Source organism: Brachyistius frenatus, unplaced genomic scaffold (genome assembly GCF_029030835.1).
Source record: "Brachyistius frenatus isolate BFR_SWC_R1_liver_20210118 unplaced genomic scaffold, ASM2903083v1 Contig_520, whole genome shotgun sequence".
Taxonomy (NCBI): Eukaryota; Metazoa; Chordata; class Actinopteri; family Embiotocidae; genus Brachyistius; species Brachyistius frenatus.
In genome coordinates, this window is record NW_027211119.1 from 50,343 (window position 1) to 72,500 (window position 22,158).

Sequence of the window (22,158 nt, forward strand, 5' to 3'; positions counted from 1 at the left end):
GATCCAAATTATATAAAAAGACAGTCTTTCCTTCCTGTCTGAAAATATACAACTGTAAAACATGAAAATACAATTATAAAGTAAATAACCTAAATACAAAACAACAACAACAACAGGTCTTTTTCTGAGTATTCTCTCAGTTATTTTTAGCATCAGACAGGAAGTGTATCATCTCATTTCGGGTTTTCGGGATGTCTCTTCTTGGCTGTGTAGAGGAAGGGGGCGGAGCCTCCGACGTAAAGACTGTTCCAATAGAGGCGTCTGTGGAAGCTGTTCATGAACGTCAAAAAGGGTTTCTCTTTCACCGCTGCTGAACAGAAGAATCAGTGTGTTTATTAAATGTTATGAACAGAGGACACGAAAACATGTTGATTTCTGGGTAAAATAATTAAAGCTGCAGATATTTCGGAGGGTGATGTGTTCACATGATGAGGTCATTTCCGGTCAGTGCAGAACGGTGGTGTGCGATTTTTTTTTTTAAACAACACTACTCTGTCCAAATTCCTGCACTACACAGGCAGAAGTCCAACATGGCAGTAATGGAGGAGAGGTTCAGTGAATTGGAATCAAAGAAACCCGGTCGTCAACTACTACAGCTCTGGGGTTTTGGCCCCGCCCCCTCAGCCCAAAGTATTAGCATTTCCCATCATGCCTCAGTTCTTCCTTCTTAACGTTTGAGACTAAAACAACTAAATGGTTTTAAAAGGTTATAGTAAAAGGTTTAAGTAAAGGTTACAAAATATATGTACTTTTTATGAAACATACAGTTTTGGAGCATTTCAATGAAGATAAATAATAATACACTTAGAGTCTGATTTACTGAAGGTCTGCGTGGGTAAAATCTCGTGCGAACTTCACACCATCTGCAAAAAAATGTCCAATCAGATCTACCAACGACGTGCAGTGCGGACTGTGTCTTCCAAATGTCCAGTTTAACACACGTTGTCCATTTTGCGTGTTTGCCTGCATCATATGTAACATTGGACGTTTCTGCTTGAAGGTGTAAAATACTGAGAAACATGCAAATAGAACAATTTATCACCTGCAACTATTTACTAAACCTGGAAGTAGAAACAGAAGTGATTGTTGTGTGTTTTAGTAAGACTGAAGGTTTTAATCAGATGAACATCAGGAGAGACAGCTGCTCTTATTGTGAAGGAGACACGGCTGCTCTTATTGTGAAGGAGACACAGGAAACTAAAGAATACGTAGAGAAGGAGATTTTACACCCGTGGAAACATTTTGGAGATGAGAGGTAAAAATGATTCAGACATATCGTCTGTCCAGCGATGATACTTCTGAGTTATTGAATGAACTGAAAGATGATTGACAGCCAACAACAAGGAGAAGCCACGAGATACCAGCAAAGTCAAAACTTTTTGCATTTTGCTGCGTCTGGGTGGTTCCAGCGTATCTCTGCTTGGATCTCCCTCCAGTCCTGTTATTCAGGTGTCACATCCTGAATGAGTCCTGCAGAATTCACAGGTAGCTTCATCAGGTTCACGAGACCTCCAGGAACTCAATGAAACATCAGCTGCTCATCACAGAAAGATCTGGACCTGCTGATCTCTGTCTGTTAGAGGATCTCATCCACCGTCCTCCTCTTTTATTTGACCATGTTTTATTATGAAGCTTTTTTTCTCCTTTTTGTTTTTCCCACATTATTGACTTTCTTGCTGATAATCTCCTATAAAGCGTTTTGTTCTTGTTATATTTATATTTCTTAATTTCAATGGGATCAGATTTCCTTTTCCTTTTGCAGTTGCTCTGTTTTCCTTTGCTGGAATCACTTTAACACACAAACCCTCATTTAAATAGAGATTTGCACCTGATATCAGTGACGCAAATACTTTTATTAAATCACCTGCAAGACGAGTGCAAAATAAATGTGCAAACTTTTGTAAAGAACACGCAATTTAGTACCTTTATTTCAGATCTTAGTAAATCAGGCCCGAAAATGGGATCTGATTCAAAAACATACGTGTACAAGATGGGAACAGATAAATAAGTAGTTATCATGCTCTAATCTAAGATAAGAAAAACTAGAATGTAAATTCTACGTTTGACAAGCAAATGTTGTAAAAAGCCTGGAAAAGCAAAGTGACTAGATGTGTTCTGAACTGAAATAATACAAATGTTAAAATAGAATTGTACAGGTTGTACTGAAAAATAATAGAATGAATGAAATAGTCTTTTTCAATATCTCTATAAGGAAAACAAATCTCGATCTATTGTTAAAATAGGATGTTGTCGCTCAGCTGGAGAGGAGGTGGAGTTTTATTTTGTTCAAACTGACAGAACAGATTACATGAAGTCTTCACGGCGCCCATGCTGAATGCAGTGCACCCTTTGTGTTTCCACCTGTCGTAACACACTCTTTATCCAGACAGACGCTGATGTCACCAGCGGGTGTAAACGCTGTCACGATGACGTGTTGAGACTCCTCCCCCCTGACCACCCTGTCTCCATCTCTTTCAGGCTCGGGTGTGTGTGCGTGCTGACCTCATGGTGTAACAGGAGTAAAGATGAGCATTAGCAGTGATGAGGTCAACTTCCTGGTCTACAGATACCTCCAGGAGTCAGGTATCCCTCTGCAGCCCTCACAGCCACATCTGTTTCTCTTAGGAAGGAACTGTGATCACACTGAATAACACTGCCATCACATATTCTGCTTTTTCTACCAACCTGAGTCTTGCATCCTGTCTCTTTGTGAGTTTTATTCTCCACACATTTCAAAAGATTTGATATGAAAACAACTTTTCATAAGTCACCGTTAAGCACTACTGTGGCTATTGCAATCAATTATTCTTTATAAAAGGTTTTAGGGGTTCAGTTCAGTCATTTCTTCACAGATTATTGTCAGGTTTTTTGTGTGTGTTTTTTTTTTGGTAACCTTTTATGTTTGTGTAACATCCAGTGAGTATAACCAGCCGGCACCTGAGCAGCAGGAAGCTGTGTCTACATCAGTGTGGGTCAGTTTGTTGTTTAAAAGATGTGTTGGGGGGTGAATGACACTATAAAGACAGAGAGACAGACGGCTCAGAGAGACAGACGGTTCCGTGTGTGCTGTCTCTGGGTCGGGCTGACCTGCATGTTCCATGAACATGGTCCGTCACGCTGCCAGCGTCACCATTTTGTTCCGTCCTCTGCACGTCTTCATGTCCCACCTGGAGTGTTGGAAGCGTTTTGGCTTCCTTCCTCATGTGGACATGTGTTTTTCTATCGAGGCTAAACGTTGTTAAACGGCTTCTTTTTTGTGTAAATTTGGAGAATTTATTTCTTGTCCAAACTGAAGACAGCAGGGGTAGACGCTGACGTAGGGATGTGTTTAACCATCGGGAGTTTGGATGTTTTATTGAGAAAATTCAACCTGGATTTTATTCTGTTTCTCCACTGATTTCCCGCCGATTCCGATCTGCTCCGTTCAATATATTTGATGAAACTCCCAGCATCTCTACAGCCCAACCGCACAGACACAGCAGACACATAAATGAGAAGGATGCCAAGAAAATAAGGAGTAAACAACATGTAGTTGAGCTAGGAGGACTGTGTTGAAGGTGACGGCAGTAATATTTGTAGTAGCAGGCTGCTTTCTGAAGGTGTAAAGTAGAAACAGTCTCTCCTGTCCTGTCCTCCTTCCAGGGTTCTCCCACTCAGCGTTCACCTTCGGTATAGAGAGTCACATCAGCCAGTCCAACATCAACGGAGCTCTGGTTCCCCCTGCTGCCCTCATCAGCATCATCCAGAAGGGGCTGCAGTATGTGGAGGCTGAAGTCAGCATCAACGAGGTGCGACACCAACAAACAGCATCACACACATTCTGTTCTTTCCAGTTTGGTTTCACTCCGCTGAGGCTGGCTGACGCCAGACGGAGTCCGGAAGGTTCATCCCAACAAACAGCGCTTCCACGTTTGGTTTTTAGAAGCTCTCTCCAAAAGATAAATATCAGGGGGACCGTCTCAGTGTGCCCACTGGCTTGTCTGATTCCCGACATTTATTGACTTGGGTTTTTAAAGAGTTTTAAAGAGGGTGTAAAAAAATATCTGTTCTGGATGAACTGAGCTCTCACACCCCCGGAGCCATCCTACGTTTGAGATCGCATCCTGCTTACAAGTCAGTCCCTCCAGCATTTCACTGAGTTGTTTTGTGATAGTCGCAATAAAAAAATGTTAGATTTTTTTTTTGTGGCGGATTTTCTCAAAAACTGCGATATAATTTGTGGAGTTTTAAGTTAGTTTTTTGCGCAAAAATGCATGAATTTGAAAAAATTGCAAGTTGTGAAAGAAAAAAATTATTTGTTTTAAGCACTACCTGATGAAGTAATAAATCTGTAATCACTTCCTGTGATAACACATCAGAAATATTTTAGTTCTAAACTTAGTTCTTGAACTTGGAGAACCGTGGCGATAAAAGTTCCTAAAAGGTCCTAAAGGTTCCTAAAAGGTTCTAAAAGGTCCTAAAAGCTGCGTATGTTTCCAGAACAGAGCGTCTGTGACTGGAATATAGAAACAAGGACTACATCAGCTGTCAAAATAAGAGCTTTAGATGCTGTTTAATTCATGTTCATTCAACACATAGACCTGCTGGATGAAACAAACAAAGAGACGTCTCTGACAACTGGACGTGTGGAGAAAACTCATTTAACATCCAGTAATATGGAATCACTTCCTCTGATCACAAACATTTAATTCGAAACCTTAATTTTTAAGACCGCATTTCCTGCAAATCCTGTCACTTCTGGGTTTTCTGCACGTTCTGAGTTTTTCTTTGGGAGGAGGAACAGGAGCAGAGCCTTTCTGACTGTAAATGAGGAGTTCATTTTGCTAATCATGAAAAGTTTTCCATGATGCTTTAATACTTTCAGCAGAGCTTCTGTTGACAACATTTTTGCAGAAAAATTGCTGGTATTTAAAAGAAATTGCAGCTTTGCTTGAATTTACTTTGATTATTGCGATCACAAGATGGTGATTTCCTGGAGGGGAATGCACAAGTCCTTCAAAGTCTGACTATTAACCCCCCCCCACTGCTCTGTAGGACGGCACGTTATTTGACGGCCGGCCCATCGAGTCCCTGTCCCTGATCGACGCCGTCATGCCGGACGTCGTTCAGACGAGGCAGCAGGCGTACCGGGACAAAATGGCCCAGCAGCAAGCTGCGGCGTCAGCGCCGGCGTCGGCCACTGGGGGCAGCATCGCTAGCAACGCCAAGAACGGAGAGAACACTGCCAACGGGGAGGAGAACGGAGCGCACGCCTTAGCAAGTGAGTGGCACGGCTACAGAGCAGGAGATGGTGGAAGACCTCCTGCTGGGTCTGATCACAGGACTGGACCTTTCTGCTCGCTTTGTTTATGTGCGTGTGACGCATTCAAACTGTCCCCAGACAACCACGCAGACCTGATGGAGGTGGACGGAGACGTGGAGATCCCTCAGAACAAAGCCATGGTCCTGAGGGGCCACGAGTCCGAGGTCTTCATCTGTGCCTGGAACCCCGTCAGCGACCTGCTGGCATCGGGGTGAGTCGCTGCTGTCCTTCTCCTCTGACGCGAGGTCGTTCGGGTCCCGAGCCAATCAGAAGAGCTCTCACACCACTGAACAGTCTGTTTGTTTCAGGATCATGATGGTGGAACATCCTCTGACTCCAGACTGTCACTTTGTCCTTTCACACCAGAAACACATGTTGATTTTAAACAAAACAATTGCTTTGCATTGAAATACTTTGCAGGTTTTACACAGTTTGTTTTAAATTAAGATCAAATCTGCACGACATTCATTGGTCATAGTTCAAATACAGCAGTAAAAAGACTCTTTTCTCCGAGAGACGGATATTATTACATCACTGAATGCTGTTCATGTGGAGCTTCTTACATAATGTGTCATGAGGGTGAGAATGATTTGATATGTTTACATGGTAGCTTAGCAGCTATTTCAAACACTAATCTCAAGTGTGTGTGTGTGTGTGTGTGTGTGTGTGTGTGTGTGTGTGTGTGTGTGTGTGTGTGTGTGTGTGTGTGTGTGTGTGTGTGTGTGTGTGTGTGTGTGTGTGTGTGTGTGTGTCTCAGGTCGGGTGATTCGACGGCTCGTATCTGGAACTTGAGTGAGAACAGTACAAGCAGCTCCACGCAGCTGGTCCTGAGGCACTGCATACGAGAGGGAGGACAGGACGTCCCCAGCAACAAAGACGTCACCTCACTAGACTGGAATGTAAGCAGGCGCTCACACACACACACACTCACTCACACACACACACACACACACACACACACACACACACACACACACACACACACACACACACACACACACACACACACACACACACACACACACACACACACACACACACACACACACACACACACACACACACACTCACTCACTCACACACACACACACACACACACACACACACACACACACACACACACACACACACACACACTCACTCACTCACTCACACACACACACACACACACACTCACTCACTCACTCACTCACTCACTCACTCACACACACACACTCACTCACTCACTCACTCACTCACTCACTCACTCACTCACTCACTCACTCACACACACACACACACACACGATTTAACATGTGAAAGGTTTTGGGATGACTTGAGGTGTTTCTGAATATCAGAGTTCTGTTTGATGTTTTCTTGGGAACTTAAAAAAACAGAACATGCTGTGCAGCCAAGTCTGAATTATTTAGATTAGAGCAGGAAGTTTCTCAAGAAAACAAAATAAAACTCCGGGAAAATTTTCAAAATAAAACAACCCATGCGCAAACTCCTGGCCGTAAAAAAAACATCACTACATCTCCGTCTACCCCGCGGTCTCAATTTGGACAAGAACCACATCCTCAGGCTACAGACACGGTCTGTTCAGTAGTTACACAATAAATAGGAGGATTTATGTGTTTAATGACGAAAACACAGCAGGCTGTATGAACAAAACGGACGAAAAGAAACCGTTTAACAATGTTTACCCACGATAGAGGAACTGAAATCAAGGAAACACGACCAAACAGGGGCGTCCGACACGCTGCCAGTGAACTCTGCGGGTAGCCGTTGGGCCACCAGGTCACTCCTCATCCAACCTAACTCTTCATGGTTCATCTGAGTTCAGCCACTGGGATGTAAATCTAAGACCAGAGTCGACGCACTGATTTCCTGGACGTGTCCACGGTGATGGTAGAACCTCTTTTATAAACCCCACCTGATGTTCACTCTGCCTGGACTCTTCACAGCTGAGGAAGAGGAGGCAGGTGAGGCAGATATTCACTCTCTTGTTTGTGTCTCACAGAGTGAGGGCACACTGTTAGCAACGGGCTCCTACGACGGCTTCGCCAGAATATGGACCAAAGACGGTGAGACAGTATTCCACTTTAATTTAAGTGTTGCATCTTTCTTTTGTGGGAAATCTGGGAATTTCTCAGAAGCAGAATAAAGTGGTGCAGAGCATGCAGGTATCTGGAGGAACTGTGATTCTGAGTGTGGTGTACTTATTCCTCCTCTACAGTCTGTCACAGGGCCTATTAATCTTGGAACAATGCTGCCACCTAGAGGCAGGTCTGCAGAATACAGACATTGTATTTTGTGGCTTTTTCATCTAAAGTTAGATGGTCTTCTTCAGGAACACCTCCCCGACCCACAATGCACCACATGACCAGGCGGATGATAGCGGATCATAACGAGGCTTCAAGCGAACCCGTTAATACATCTAAAATGTCTTTTATGTTTTTAGTGGCCCTCTTGAATGAAACACGCTTTTGCATCTTTGCATACAAGTAAAATATGGTGATGAGTTTTAACCGGATCAAGTAAACTGAAAAGTGTATTAATTGGAGGAATAAGTGTCGGAGCGTCAGTCCGGTGAGCTCCGGCTGCAGCGGGTCATTTCAGGTCCTGTTGGTGGTGAGAATGCAAACAGCAAAAGGCCTCAGAGCCTCTTTAGTTCTGAGGGAAACTCTCTGGGCGGTCGTTGCCCTCAAGAAGGTCCTCTGAACGGTTTGGTCTGGAAACACCTAAAGCTTCTTCTTTTTTTTGACAGTTCAGATGACACACTTTCCTCTCCGTGTTTTGCTCCTCAGGTAACTTGGCCAGCACTCTGGGCCAACATAAAGGTCCCATCTTCGCCCTGAAGTGGAATAAAAAAGGCAACTTCATCCTGAGTGCAGGCGTAGACAAGGTAAAGCAGGACTTCTTCTCCTCCTCAGAATCAACATGTTAAATAACTTCTTGTGTACTTCAGTGATGTCGCTGTGCAGAGTCCCTGTTAGCTCTAAATGTTCATGTATCCTGACAGACAACAATCATATGGGATGCACACACAGGAGAAGCCAAACAACAGTTTCCCTTCCACTCAGGTACGACAGCGTCTCTTCTTGTGCTGTAGAAACTCTTCAGTCGTTCTTTTACAGTTCGTCCTGCTGTCATGTTGTCCCTCTGTCATCTGTCTGTCCGTCCCACAGCTCCGGCACTCGACGTGGACTGGCAGAGTAACAACACGTTCGCCTCCTGCAGTACGGACATGTGCATCCACGTCTGTAAACTGGGACAGGACCGACCCATCAAAACATTCCAGGGACACACAGTGAGTGCTCTGTGTGTGTGTGTGTGTGTGTGTGTGTGTGTGTGTGTGTGTGTGTGTGTGTGTGTGTGTGTGTGTGTGTGTGTGTGTGTGTGTGTGTGTATAAAGGGTGGATCTGCCTGTCTCTGCCTGCTCTCCTTCATCCTCCTCTCCTCTTCCTCCAGAATGAAGTAAATGCAATCAAGTGGGATCCCACAGGGAACCTGCTGGCCTCCTGCTCAGACGACATGACGTTGAAGGTGAGCTGTGTAATTATCACTGCTGCTGACTTCAAAATGCTGAGTCATGCAGAATGACTGGGGATTCTCATTGTTCACAGACGGGTATTTTTAACAGCTGAGCTCTGATGCTCACCTGCTGCTTATTATGTGCTTCAAAGAGAGCGAGATATAATCCACGACTCTGTGATCCTATGAAACTTGCTCAACTTGAGCTTTTCAGTGCCAGCAGTAGAAGACAAAGAAGCACATTGAAGCAAATCACATGCACACATCACATTGCAGCATTGTTGACAAGTTCTCCCTGAGTGGATTCGATCAATGAACATTACTGACCCCCATGAAAGGTGACTAACAGACTGCACCACCGGGGAGGCACGCATGGCCACAACTGTCGAGTAAGTTAAGGAATGTCTGTCAATCTCTTAAGTATTATTAAATCTAAATGATGAAAGATTTGGAAAGCCTAGACTGGCCTGAAAAAAATATGCTGTAGCATGAATGGTTAGCTACAACAATGACCAATATATGAACTTAAACGTGAAGGTTTTGAAAAGCAGCCTGAAAGTAGCCGAGAGTTCAGAGGGTTCGCAGGAAGTGGAGCGCCAACAGTTTCAGGAAGCACGCTGTTCATCGTGTTGGAGGCGGAACAGTCCAGCTCAGTCTGGTCTGGAACGGAGAGACCAGACTGAGCTGGACTGTGTAACCTGTGATGCCAACCAGTGCTAAAGGATGTGTGTATGTACGAACTGAAATTTAACAAACTGAAGAATAAAGTTTGTGTCTTTGTCCTCAGATCTGGAGCATGAAGCAGGACACGTGTGTCCATGACCTGCAAGCTCACAGCAAAGAAATCTACACCATCAAATGGAGTCCCACCGGGCCTGGAACCAACAACCCCAGTGCTAACCTCATGCTGGCCAGGTGTGTGTGTGTGTGTGTGTGTGTGTGTGTGTGTGTGTGTGTGTGTGTGTGTGTGTGTGTGTGTGTGTGTGTGTGTGTGTGTGTGTGGACATATGACTTAATCTGAGGTCTACGACACACACTGTCACATAAAGTGTCTGTTTGACTGAGTGACAGGAAGTAGATGAGCAACATGGTTATTAAAGTGTTCTTTTTCTGACCAGTTTAAAACCTCCAAAAGTGTTTTCGGACTAAACTGTTTCAGTTTACTTGATCCGGTTGAAATTCATGAACATATTTGACCTGTTTGAAGATACAAAGTGTTTCATTCAAGAGAAACAATAAAAACAAGTGGAACAGTCCAATTTCTCATAATTACATTTTAAGATGTATTAACGGATTCACTTGAAGCCTCGTTATGATCCGCGGTCATTGGCAGTTTTATATTACGGGTCAATAGGAAGTCAACACTTCCTGTGTTTTTCAAACTAAAAGCCCTGTAGCCTTTTATGAGAAAGAAACCCCCCATAAAAAGGCTTTTATTGTGAAACATTTGCAGGGAGGTGTTCCTGAAGAAGACCATCTAACTTTAGATTTTAAAGCCACAACAAGCTGCGGTGCTTCAAACAGCATCACACCGCTGCAGCAGCACGGACACGGAGACTCTTTACATATTTCTCTGGATCGATCCAAGTCACGCTGGATTTCCTCAGATGTGTATCGACTAAATGAAGCCGGAACATTTGTTGCCGGCCCGTTTCTCAGTATCGTGTGCTTCCAGTTGGAACTTTCTTCTGCTGCTTTAAAGTGATAAAGAGTTATAGGAATTTAAAAGGTTCCAAGTTCCTCCGGTGAGGACACACAATAAGGAGGAAATCCATCCCACCGTTCTTAGAACCCAGAAATAGCTCCTCCGGTCAGAAAACGCCTCCCGACCCGGCTCCTCTCCCCTCCGTGTTTTCATCCTGTCACATCAGCTGACCGGCGCTGCATCATAGCAGAAGGTTTTCTTTTGTCCCAGTAACTTGAACTTCACCACAGCGGTGTTCTCACTCGCCGTGTCCTGCCTCCACAGCGCATCGTTCGACTCCACGGTTCGCCTCTGGGACGTGGATCGAGGTATCTGCATCCACACGCTGACCAAACACCAGGAGCCGGTCTACAGCGTGGCCTTCAGCCCCGACGGTCGGCATCTGGCCAGCGGCTCCTTCGACAAATGCGTGCACATCTGGAACACACAGGTAGGAGGACAACGGCCGGAGGACGGAAACTCGAAACAAACAGAGAGGGTGTCTTGTTGAACGTCCTGTCTCCTCCTCCACAGACGGGAGCGTTAGTCCACAGTTACAGAGGGACGGGGGGGATCTTTGAGGTCTGCTGGAACGCAGCGGGGGACAAAGTGGGAGCCAGCGCGTCAGACGGATCTGTAAGTCCTCTGATCACCTTTTAGTTTGGGTGGCTTAGACTCCGCCCCCCACACTGACGGTCTCCTCTCTTCCAGGTGTGTGTATTAGACCTGCGGAAATAGTGCTGCTGTCGCTGGAAGCCGTGGACCGACCATGAATGTGTACATAGCCAAATGACTGTCCCTGCCTGCTTCACGCTTACGACTACGGCCCCGCCCACCGACAGACAGGAAGCAGGAAACAGGAACAGGAAGCAAGCACCCGACACAGCAGGTCCGAGACATGGGGGATGAACAGCCGGACGGACGGACGGACGGACGGACGGACGCGCCCCATCTCTGTCTGTGCAGACTCTCAGAGAGACGCAGAAGGGACGCAGAGAAAAAAAAGATAAAAACTGATGGACAAAAAAAAAAGTTTCAGATCCGTATATGTACCAAAATGTGGAAGCTGTTTTTGCTTTTTTCGTCAAACCACGCTCATCTTCATCAAAATGAAAAACAGTGAAAAAAGTGTTGATCTTTGTTTTAGTCGGATCTCATCATGCGGACATATCAACGTCTCCACCACAACATAGGATGGCACTTAGTTTTTTTAAATTTCAGATCTCCTTTCAATGTTTTTATATTTTTTATCTTTGGGGGGAGGGAGGAGGGGGATTAGGTGGGGGGGGGGGTGAAAGGTCAGACTGGAGAAGTTCATACACACAAACAAGGAACACACACACACACACACCAAACCGCTCTGAAGAACCGTGTTGTCGTCAGGATTTCAAAGTAAAAGCTTTGTTTCGTGTGTGTCAGTGATTTCTGCCTGTCAGCGCCTCAAACTGTTCACCTGAACATGTCGTAGTTCATCATACGTGTTCTCCGGAGAACACGGGCTCATGACAGCGATGATGTAGATGCTTTAAAACAGGACCTGATCTCTCAGTTCGGCTCGCCGAACTCTTCGGCTACAGACATTACCTGTCCCGTTGAAAAAAATAAAAAAATGCTCAACTTTGATTGGCGAGATGCTGACTGTCCCTCCACAAGGTCTGATTGACAGAACACACATGTACATAAACAGCTCATCATCTGCACGACCGCGAACATCCCTGATTAGATTCACCCGTCGAAGTCTCAAACACACGAAGCTGACGTGGGCTGACCACGAGGGCACGTCATCCATTTGTAAAGTCAGAATGCTTTGGAGGCAGAAATAATCTCAGTGAGTGAAACCACAGGGGGCGGAGCCAAAGAAATGTTACTGCTTTCAAGAAGACAACAAAAACTTTATTCGATGGTTTCTTTTTGGGAGCTTTCACACATTTCCCTGCAGCCTGACACTGTTTTGTTTTTAAATGTGTTCTTAGTTAACATGTTAAAGCAAACAGGAGTCAGTGAATCCAGTCTGATATGAACAGTCGTTCATCAGACTTTTGAAACTCGTTCAGCATCGTCACTGACTACAGGTGTCACATGACTCACCGTGGGGCTGAGAGCAGAAAGTGTGCACATACCATGGTCTGTTCTAATGTTCCTTTAGTTTACTTTGAAGAGGACGACAATGTGTTTATTTCAGACTCAGATAAAGTGTTGGTAGATTTACAGCAGTGTACAGAGGGGTTTTGAACGCAGCCTCGGTCTGCCTGTTTGCTCAAGCTGCCGCCTCTTTGCAGGAGCCACACCTGTCTGGGAGGGGAGGTGTCGGTCGTTGTGGTTCCACTTTCACAGTCATGAATGACCTTGTTTTAAAATGTGTTTTAATCTCAGTTCTGCAGCTCGGAAAGCTTCCTTGGCTCCGCCCTCCCGGAGGTTTCCTTCCAACAGTCACATTATCAATGTTTGTCCCGATGAAATATTTTTATAATCGAAAGTAGATTTTTTTAAACTATTTTTTAAAAGACACCCAAATTTCTGTGGCAGGAAGTGGAGCGCTGCGGTGGAGTGTTGCGTCCCGCCCACACAGCTGAAGGAACACGTGTGCTCGTACAACTCATTAATGCATAGACTCAGTGGCTCAAGGTCAAAGGTCAAAGGCTCATTCCCCCACAACATGACAGCATGAAGCTGCATCTTCATCGGAGCTCTCACCTTCATCCCTCGGTTCTTCGCCAAAACTCACATTTTATTGTGAAGGTCCCTCCTGACAGGAAGTTTTATACTCTTTTAAAGACAAATTTAAAGTTACATTTTTGTAATTTCTTTGTAGATCTGAACAATGTGAACTGATGATTTATTGGCAGTGTTAATTTTCATGCTCTATAAATTTTTGCAGCTTTTGTTTTGTTCTATAAAGGTTGACCCTGTAATGTACCGCTCACTGAGCTGAGCGCTCATTCTGAAGCCACCTTCCCTGGGCAGCCTCTCCCAGGAGCAAATCACCACTAAATTTCTCTTTGTCTTAATAAAGAAATGTTTTACTTTGTTTTGCTTGGATGTCTTTGGGAAGTTTTGACCCAGAACAGGCGGAGGAGACGATCAACTCCTCCAACATAAAAAAAAAATACTAAGGTCACTAAGATTTCAATCGAGCAAAGACTTTTATTGTCGAGCTGAAGTTGGGAGTCATAAAGATGTTTTTTTTGGAGGAAGTGGCTTTGGAGTCAGACCTCATGTCTTTGGTTGAGTGATATTTACGTCTACATTTTGTGTGTGCTGTAGGCTGGTTTTGTTTTCCAACAAAGAAGCCTTTATAAAGTTAAACATCTGCTTTGATAATAAATCTCTGCTCAATAAATTTGTAGTTTTAAAAAAAATTGGGACACGTGAATAGAATTTAGAACTTCACTGGTTGGTCTGCACTCCATCAGCTGTTCGAGTGTTTGTGTTTCCACATGACCTCGTGGAGGAGGTCAAATCTGATTGGCTGTTTTTTTTCCAAGAAATTACTGGCTGATTTTAATTCCATACTGGAGTTAAACCACAGAACTGTTTCTGATGATAAAAGACTGAAGTGAAAAGACAAATCAGGTCCTCCAGAATAAACATGATAATAAACAAGAATTTTGACCCAACATTTCAGATATGTACAGTTTGGCTTCACTCAGAGGTTTAATGAAACCAGAACCTGCCTCCAGGAGCACCTCTAACAAACAAACTTCTTCCTCCCTGTAATAATTTGGACATGTCTCCTCCTGGACACTGTTGGTTTTTCTTCTTTGTATTGAAAGCACTCAACATCTGAAATCAAAGATGTCTGCTGTGTCCTGTGAGGTGTCCATGCCGTGGTTCGGTGTGAGCCACAGTGTGTCTGGCTGAACGAGCTTAAAGCCTCCTTTATGTGTCGTCATGTGACCCGCTGACGGCCACCAGCCTTTCTGTTGCTTTCTGTTCTTCTCTGCAGCTCACATCACCTCCATCTGTCATCATTTCAGATCAGTGAAACTGAAGTCCAGAATAAAATATATTTTGATAACAGTTTGGAGTCTTTTTGTGTGTGCAAAGGCGTAACCATGGTTTCGACATTGGGGGGGGTCCAAATAACATTTGCCCACAATGAGACCCCGCTGTGATTATACAAACATATACAGTAGATAGATAGATAGATAGATAGATAGATAGATAGATAGATAGATAGATAGATAGATAGATAGATAGATAGATAGATAGATAGATAGATAGATAGATAGATAGATAGATAGATAGATAGATAGATAGATAGATAGATAGATAGATAGAGCAGTTTATGCAGCATTTAGATGATGGGTTTAGCTGACTTTATTTTTGTCACTGGGACGGTGATCTTTCAAATGGGGGCAGATGTGGACGGGCAGATACCAGTCTAGCACTAGGACCCAGGCAGGCAGGGAGGAGAGAGGCTATAAAGGGAGACAGGAAGCTCACCTGGGCCTCTTTCCTGCACACCTGAGCTCCAGCTGAGGCTCCGCCTTCGTTTGGTGATTTTGGTAGGCCCCTTTGTTCTACAAGATTTGTTGAAAATCATGGTTTTACTAGTGATCAAATTCACTGCTCTAAAAAACTAAAGGGAACACTTAAACAACACATCCTAGATCTCAATGAATGAAATATTCCAGTTCAAATCTTTATTCATCACATAGTGGAATGTGTTGAGAACAAAATAACATCAGAATGATCAATGGAAATCAAAATCATTATCCATGGAGGTCTGGATTCAGAATCATACTCAGAATAAAAGTGGAAAAATCAGATCACAGGCTGATCCAACTTCTGTGGAGATTCCTGAAGACAAGTCCAAATGAGTCTCAGTAGTGTGTGTGTCCTCCACGTGCCTGTATCACTCCCTACAACGTCTGGGCATGCTCCTGATGAGACCACGGATGTTCTCCTGAGGGATCTCCTCCCAGACCCGGATCAAAGCATCGGTCCACTCCCGGACAGTCTGCGGTGGACGTGGCGTCGGCGGACGGAACGAGACGCGATGTCCCGGATGTGCTGGATTGGATTCGGGTCTGGGGGACGGGCGGGCCGGTCCGGAGCGTCGACGCCTTCATCGTGCAGGAACCGCTGACACACTCCAGCCACATGAGGCCGAGCATTGTCCTGCATCAGAATAACCCAGGACCCGCTGCACCAGCAGATGGTCTTCAACGGGTCTGAGGATCTCATCCTGGGACCTAATGGCAGTCAGGGTACCTCTGGCTAGCACACGGAGGGCTGCGCTGCCCTCCGAAGAAACGCCTCCCCAGACCGTCGCTGACCCGCCGCCGAACCGGTCCCGCTGGAGGATGTTGCAGGCAGCAGAACGTTCTCCACGGCGTCTCCAGACTCCGTCACGTCTGTCACATGTGCTCAGTGTGAACCTGCTCTCATCCGTGAAGACCGCAGGACGCCGACGGAGAAGCTGCTGATCTCGGTGTTCGGCTAACAGACCTCCTGGTTTTTTCTCCAAACAGATCAGAAATATGTTTTTGGTGTTGAACTATTTATGAAGCAGCTCTCTGAGTATTATGGAGCTGGTGTAAAGACTTCACAACAGGAGCGATCGTCTGAGCTCTAATTGTTCTTGTGAGAAGACTGGCTGCTTTATCCGCAATATTTGGTGGAGATGAATGCTAACAATTGCTCCATTCAAATGAGGTCGTATTTACCTGTACAGAGAAGAGTCCATAGGAATGACGCACTCTTTGGTATTCATGCCTTTAGATCTCAACATTTTGTCTAAGCCTCAAGTTCATGAGTTGTGACGTGTTTCCTGATGTTTACAGTAAGGTCAATGGAAATAAGTTTTGGTTGGATGTTAAGCTACTATGTTGGAAGTTTATATTATGATTTTGTTTATTCATCTGAGGAAATTGTTGATCTTCCCGACGGCCTCATCTTTTCCCTCTGTGTATTTCCTGCATTATGTTAGCTTGCTAAATTGTTAGCCTCTGTGGCTTCTAGACACCGTCCACAATGCCTGCCAAGAAACTGTTTTTACGATTTAACCACTTGAACGCCAAACATACGATGCACACGACTTTCCACGTTGTAACCACGAGCTCACAAGCTCCATTTGAACGCAGCAAATGGTTGCTATTAAAAGAAGTGAATACTTAATTCCAAGATGGAGCCCCATTCGTTCCACTGAAAGTTCAGCCCGGTATCTTTGAATATTAAAAAAAAATTCAGATGATTGCAAATTACATGTGAGAACATAAAGTTGTACTGGAGGGATGAAGAGCCTTCTTTCAAAGATACAGCTCATCTTTATGGTAAAAATGACAGAGATGGAGAGCGGTGACTCTAAAGACATCACTCCAAAGACTCCTGTCATCAAACCATTCGCTGACCTGCATCGAGGCAGCAGCAATATGACGCTTCTCCTCTAATTATTCACATTTTTCCTTTAATTTGTCACATATCTGAAGAAGGGACATGCATCAGGTTTACTCAATTCAAAAAGAAATCCAGAAGTTTGGCATCTAATTGAACATGTTCTTCTCAACCATATTCAGTATTCTACAACATGCCACCCAGTGTCCTCTGAATTATGTTCATATATTACTAAATACTTTCCCCATTGTTGGGATAATTGACACCGGGATTATGTTCTCCAGTTCAATAATGTAATCATTACAAGTAGATATTGTCATGTAAATTCAAATATTTCGGTGTAACATTTCACTGATCCTTTTGAAACTTGCCAGAGATGTTAATTTACATTCTAGAAAATGTACAACTGCTACAACTGCTTTTTCCGTTACTTCATATCATGAATTGAATCCTAGAGAACGACTTAAATCAAGTCTACTTGTATTCATTTTTATGCATTTCTTCTGTTTTTTATGCATTTTATCTGTATAATCTCATTTCTTTTCTATATTTTTTAAATGTTCCTTTATATCTGTTTTTATGTGAAACACTGCATGTAATTCTCTTGCTGTGAAGCACTTTGAGCTGAATTTCTTGTATGAAAGGTACTATACAAATAAAGTTTATTAATATTATTACATAATTTCCTCATTTTGTAGCAGAAAATTGAATCAGTTCAGCATCAACAGTGAAGAAGACAAAAAAAAGACCAAATAAAACATACAAGCTTCTGTTTCATCAGTAAAAGTGACTCACTGCATCACTGTTCAGTCCAGTTTTAATGAGATTATTATTTTTTTTTTCTCTAATTAATTTAAGTATCTGGATTTAATTTTTAAATGAATACCCTTAAGAGAGGCTCAAACCTCAAACCAGCAGAGGTCCCTGCAGCCTAATTTAAATGTGTGTACATTTAAATTAGGCTGCAGGGACCTCTGCTGGTTGACAGACGTACATGCAGCTGTGTGTCCGACCTCCAGTAAACTATATACATCCTTCTTACCAGTAATAATAATATTCGTAATAATAATAATAAAAACATTTGCATTATTAAACTGATCAAACCCACTTTCTGGTTGAACCCTGAGAGGAAACTTATTTGGGAGGAAACGTATTGATTTGGCTGGTGACTTACATAGAGAGTTTGTAAATTTAAATTTAAAAGATGGAACCGTCTTGTCAGTCATCATCTTCATCCTCCTCTTCATCTCCTCCTCCATCTCCTCTCTGAGCTCCTGCTCCTCCTCCGGCAACGGGTCCAGGGTCTCAGTGACTTCTGGTCCGTCGGGGCTGTGGTGAACAGCTGGGGGGAGCACTTCTATTCAATTAAATTTTATTTATATAGCACCAATTAACAATACAGGTTATTTCATGACACTTAAAACACATTAAAGTCCTTAAAGCAGAACTTTACGACATTATACAGAGAAACCAACAATTCAACAAGTCAACAATTCAACAAGTCAACAATTCAACAATTCCCACATAAGCTAGGAGGGAAAAAAACCTCCTCTTTAAGGGAGAAAAACCTCCAACAGAGGGAAGAAAAACTCCCTTTAACAGGAAGAAACCTCCAACAGAACCAGGATCAGAGGTGGAGAACATCTGTTAACAGAACCAGGATCAGAGGTGGGAGGAGCATCTGTTAACAGAACCAGGATCAGAGGTGGGAGGAGCTTCTGTTAACAGAACCAGGATCAGAGGTGGGAGGAGCATCTTTTTACAGAACCAGGCTCAGGGGTGGGCAGCGCATCTGTTAACAGAACCAGGTTCAGAGGTGGGCGGAGCATCTGTTAACAGAACCAGGCTCAGAGGTGGAGAAGGCTGTCGGACAGACTGTGGTCCCGTGACACCGACACTTGACCCTAACTCCACACGGCTTTTTGTTAGATATATAGTTATAGAAATGTCACAGAGTATGGGAACAGTAGTGTGACATATTTGTATTTATTCAAATAATATATATTTTTTGTTTTACATTCTGAATCACTGATTGTTTTTCTTAAGAAACCGGAGCGCCCGGAGAAAACAAATTAAAGACAGACAGGCGATCTGGACCCACAGCCACAGAAATAAAACCAAGCCGATTGACTCAGTGGAAATAAAGAACGCCAAGGGTCGACACTTCCTATTTGATCCATAATAAGGGATAATGATTTGGCCATTTTTGACGGTTTTGTAGATTTAGGATTAGAGCGGTCCAATACTAGATTAACTGTACAGTTTAGGTCACCCCCAAAAATTTGTTGTTGTGAGTTTAAATCTGGTATTAATAAAATAACTTTGCCTGTGAACCATCATCCCAATTGGGGCATATACATAAACCAAAATGACAGATTTATGAAAGAGGAGCCCTGATACAATCAAAACGTCCCTGTGGATTCCAGATAACCATGGTAGCGCTGAACTGAATTATTTCAGCTATATATAGCTGTCCCACCTGTTTTTAAATTGAAATGACATGCAACACCCAAGCTTTCCTAAGTCTGACTTGATCTTTTAACAATGAAAGCATTTCTTGAAGAAATACAATTTCACCTTTTTTAGTATTTCAGATGATTGAATATTCTAGCTCTTTTTACAGGCCTATTTAGGCCTTTTACATTCCAGCTAAAGAAACGCACATCAGTCTTTCTTACATTACTTCTTTAATCAAAAAAGGTAGAGTCATTTTTTTAATCAAAAATCGTACAGCTCCATAGGCGACCTCTCCAACGAGAGCAAAAGCAGATACAAGCTGTAAAGATCTCGGGGTGTACCATCCCATAACCCTATCCCACTCTCAAACAAAACTAACACTAAACCTATACTTGTTCCTCTCTCTGAGGCAAGCTGCAGGCTGAACACTGTTTCTAAAGACTTCTGGTAATCCATCCTCTTGGTACTTCTAGCCAAGAAGGCTCCCAGTGATTCATAGAATATAACAAGCTTAACGCCTTCAAGATAAAATAATAATAATAATAATAATAATAATAATAATACAGGGCAAACAAAAAACAAAAAACAAAACAACAACTTTCTTTACAAAGGATAGCCCAGCAATGACGTTAGTGAGAGTACCCATACCTTGAGTCCTCGGGCTGCTGGCAGGATGATTTCAAAGGCAATAATTCACATTTTCAAGTCAGTACATGTAGTTTTCCATCTCCAAGCTCTACAGAACAAGGCAACCGTATCCGTATTTTACTCTTTATCAATCCTCTGATCGTAAAACTTCGGAACTTCATCAGGTGAATCAAAGGTGAGCACATCGTCCCCGTTTATCACACGTAGTCGGCAGGGTAAATCAGGTGGAACCGGACGTTTTTTCCGTAAAGGGCTTGTTTAATCTCGTTAAATGCTGCGCTGTGGTCTTGGTACATCCTGATGGCGGCTCCTCGGTAGAGCAGCTCGTGGTTCTTCGCCCGGCCCAATGCAGCCTCCTTCTGGGTGGGACTCTCTGGCACAGCACTAAACTGGTTTGAATCCTACTTGAAGGACCGAGAAGACTTTGTGTCTGCAGCTAATCACACATCAGAGCGGACTAAAAGGACATGTGGTGTTCCCCAAGGTTCAATTCTGAGGCCTCTTCTGTTCAACATCTACATGCTTCCACTACCTCAGATTATGGAAAACAACAAAGTGTGTTATCATAATTATGCAGACGACACACAAATCTACATAACTATATCACCAGGGGACTATAATCCCATACAAGGGTTGTCAATGCATTGAACAAATCAACAACTGGATGTGCCAGAAGTTTCTTCAATTAAACAAAGATAAAACAGAAGTCATTGTTTTTGGGGCCAAAGATGAACGATTGAAAGTCAGCGCTCAGCTTCAATCTCTGATGTTAAAAACCACAAACCGAGCCAGAAATCTGGATGTAGTTATGGATTCAGACCTCAATCTGAACACACATATGAAGACAATTACAAAATCAGCTTACTATCACCTGAAGAACATATCGAGGATTAGAGGATTTATGTCCCAACAGGATTTGGAAAAACGTGTCCGTGCATTCATCTTCAGTAGACTGGACTACTGTAACGGTGTGTTTAAGGGTCTCTGTAAAAAGTCAGTCAGAGCGCTGCAGCTCGAGTCCTCACTGAGACCAAGAAAGTGGACCACATCAGTCCAGTTCTGAGGTCTTTGCACCGGCTTCCTGTCCAACATGAATCCACTTTAAAATCCTGCTGTTGGTTTATAAAGCACTGAATGGTTTAGGGTCAAAATACATTTGTGATCTGCTGCGACCTTCTGAACCATCCCGACCCCTCAGGTCGTCTGGGACGGGTCTCCTTTCTGTCCCCAGAGTCAGAACGAAACATGGAGAAACAGCGTTCAGCTTCTATGTTCCGCATGTCTGGAACAAACTCCCAGAAAGCTGCAGGTCTGCTGAGACTCTCAGCTGCTTCAAATCAAGATTGAAAACTTTTCTGTTTGCTGCCTTCAATTGAACCAGACTCAAGGATGTTGATCAATTTCCTGCATTTCTGCATTTTATTACTGTGTTTTATTTCTTAAACTGCTCTGCAACTATTATTCTATTTTTAGCTTGTTTAATGTTTTAATGACTGTTTTTAATGTTTCAATCAATGTTCTTAAATTTGCTTTTCTTTTGCCTTATGTTTTGATGCTTTTAATGGTTTTATGTGAAGCACTTTGAATTGCCTCGGGAGGTGATGGCTCCAGGACGGAGGGTTGGCGGTGGTCACACAACGAAGGATGGCCTCCAGCTCTTGGTTCAGCCTCTCCGTTTGTCCATTTGTCTGGGGGTCAGCAGGTCAGCGGTCTCCCAGGCAGACGGAAGCTTGGGGAGTGGGACGAAGTGGGCCGCCTTCGAGAACCGGTCTACTACGGTCAAGATGACAGTGTTACTGTCGGACGGGGTGAAACCAGTGATGAAGTCCAGGGCTACATGAGACCATGGATGTTGGGGAATAGGGAGTGGTCGTAGTAACCCCATGGGGGGTCGGTGCGAGGCCTTATTGCGGGCACAAGTAGTGCAGGCCAACACGCAGGCTCGTGAGTCCTCCTCGAGGGATGGCCACCAAAAGGTGCGTTGAAGCCAGCTTATGGTTCGACGGATACCCGGGTGGCCGGAGAGCCGGGAGTCATGAGCCCACCGCAGAACCTGGGGACGGACGGACGGAGGAACGAACAGATGGTCAGGGGGCCCCCTCCGGGGTCAGGCTGGGTTCGCTGGGCCTCACGCACTGTTGTCTCGATCTCCCAGGTTAGTGCTCCTAGCACGCAGGAGGGGGGTAAGATGGTGTCAGGAGTTGAGTCTCCA

The 22,158-nt window shown here is 43.9% G+C and overlaps 1 protein-coding gene across 4 annotated transcripts in view; it reads left to right on the forward strand.

Moving 5' to 3' along the window:
• The window catches only part of LOC138614540 (F-box-like/WD repeat-containing protein TBL1XR1), a 47,128-nt gene extending 35,371 nt beyond the window's left edge, over positions 1-11,757 (forward strand). For 3 of the 4 annotated variants that reach the window (XM_069688042.1, XM_069688043.1, XM_069688044.1), the window contains 13 exons: positions 2,479-2,583; positions 3,643-3,788; positions 5,035-5,513; positions 6,060-6,201; positions 7,305-7,368; positions 8,092-8,189; positions 8,307-8,367; positions 8,473-8,594; positions 8,756-8,830; positions 9,606-9,733; positions 10,788-10,953; positions 11,037-11,138; positions 11,214-11,757. In XM_069688042.1, the coding sequence (XP_069544143.1) occupies positions 2,526-2,583; positions 3,643-3,788; positions 5,035-5,513; positions 6,060-6,201; positions 7,305-7,368; positions 8,092-8,189; positions 8,307-8,367; positions 8,473-8,594; positions 8,756-8,830; positions 9,606-9,733; positions 10,788-10,953; positions 11,037-11,138; positions 11,214-11,240 (1,668 nt within the window). In that variant the 5' untranslated portion in view covers positions 2,479-2,525 and the 3' untranslated portion in view covers positions 11,241-11,757. The remainder of the gene's footprint in view (positions 1-2,478; positions 2,584-3,642; positions 3,789-5,034; positions 5,514-6,059; positions 6,202-7,304; positions 7,369-8,091; positions 8,190-8,306; positions 8,368-8,472; positions 8,595-8,755; positions 8,831-9,605; positions 9,734-10,787; positions 10,954-11,036; positions 11,139-11,213) is intronic. The other variant, XM_069688045.1, reaches the window with a different exon arrangement.
• Positions 11,758-22,158: the final 10,401 nt, after the last annotated feature.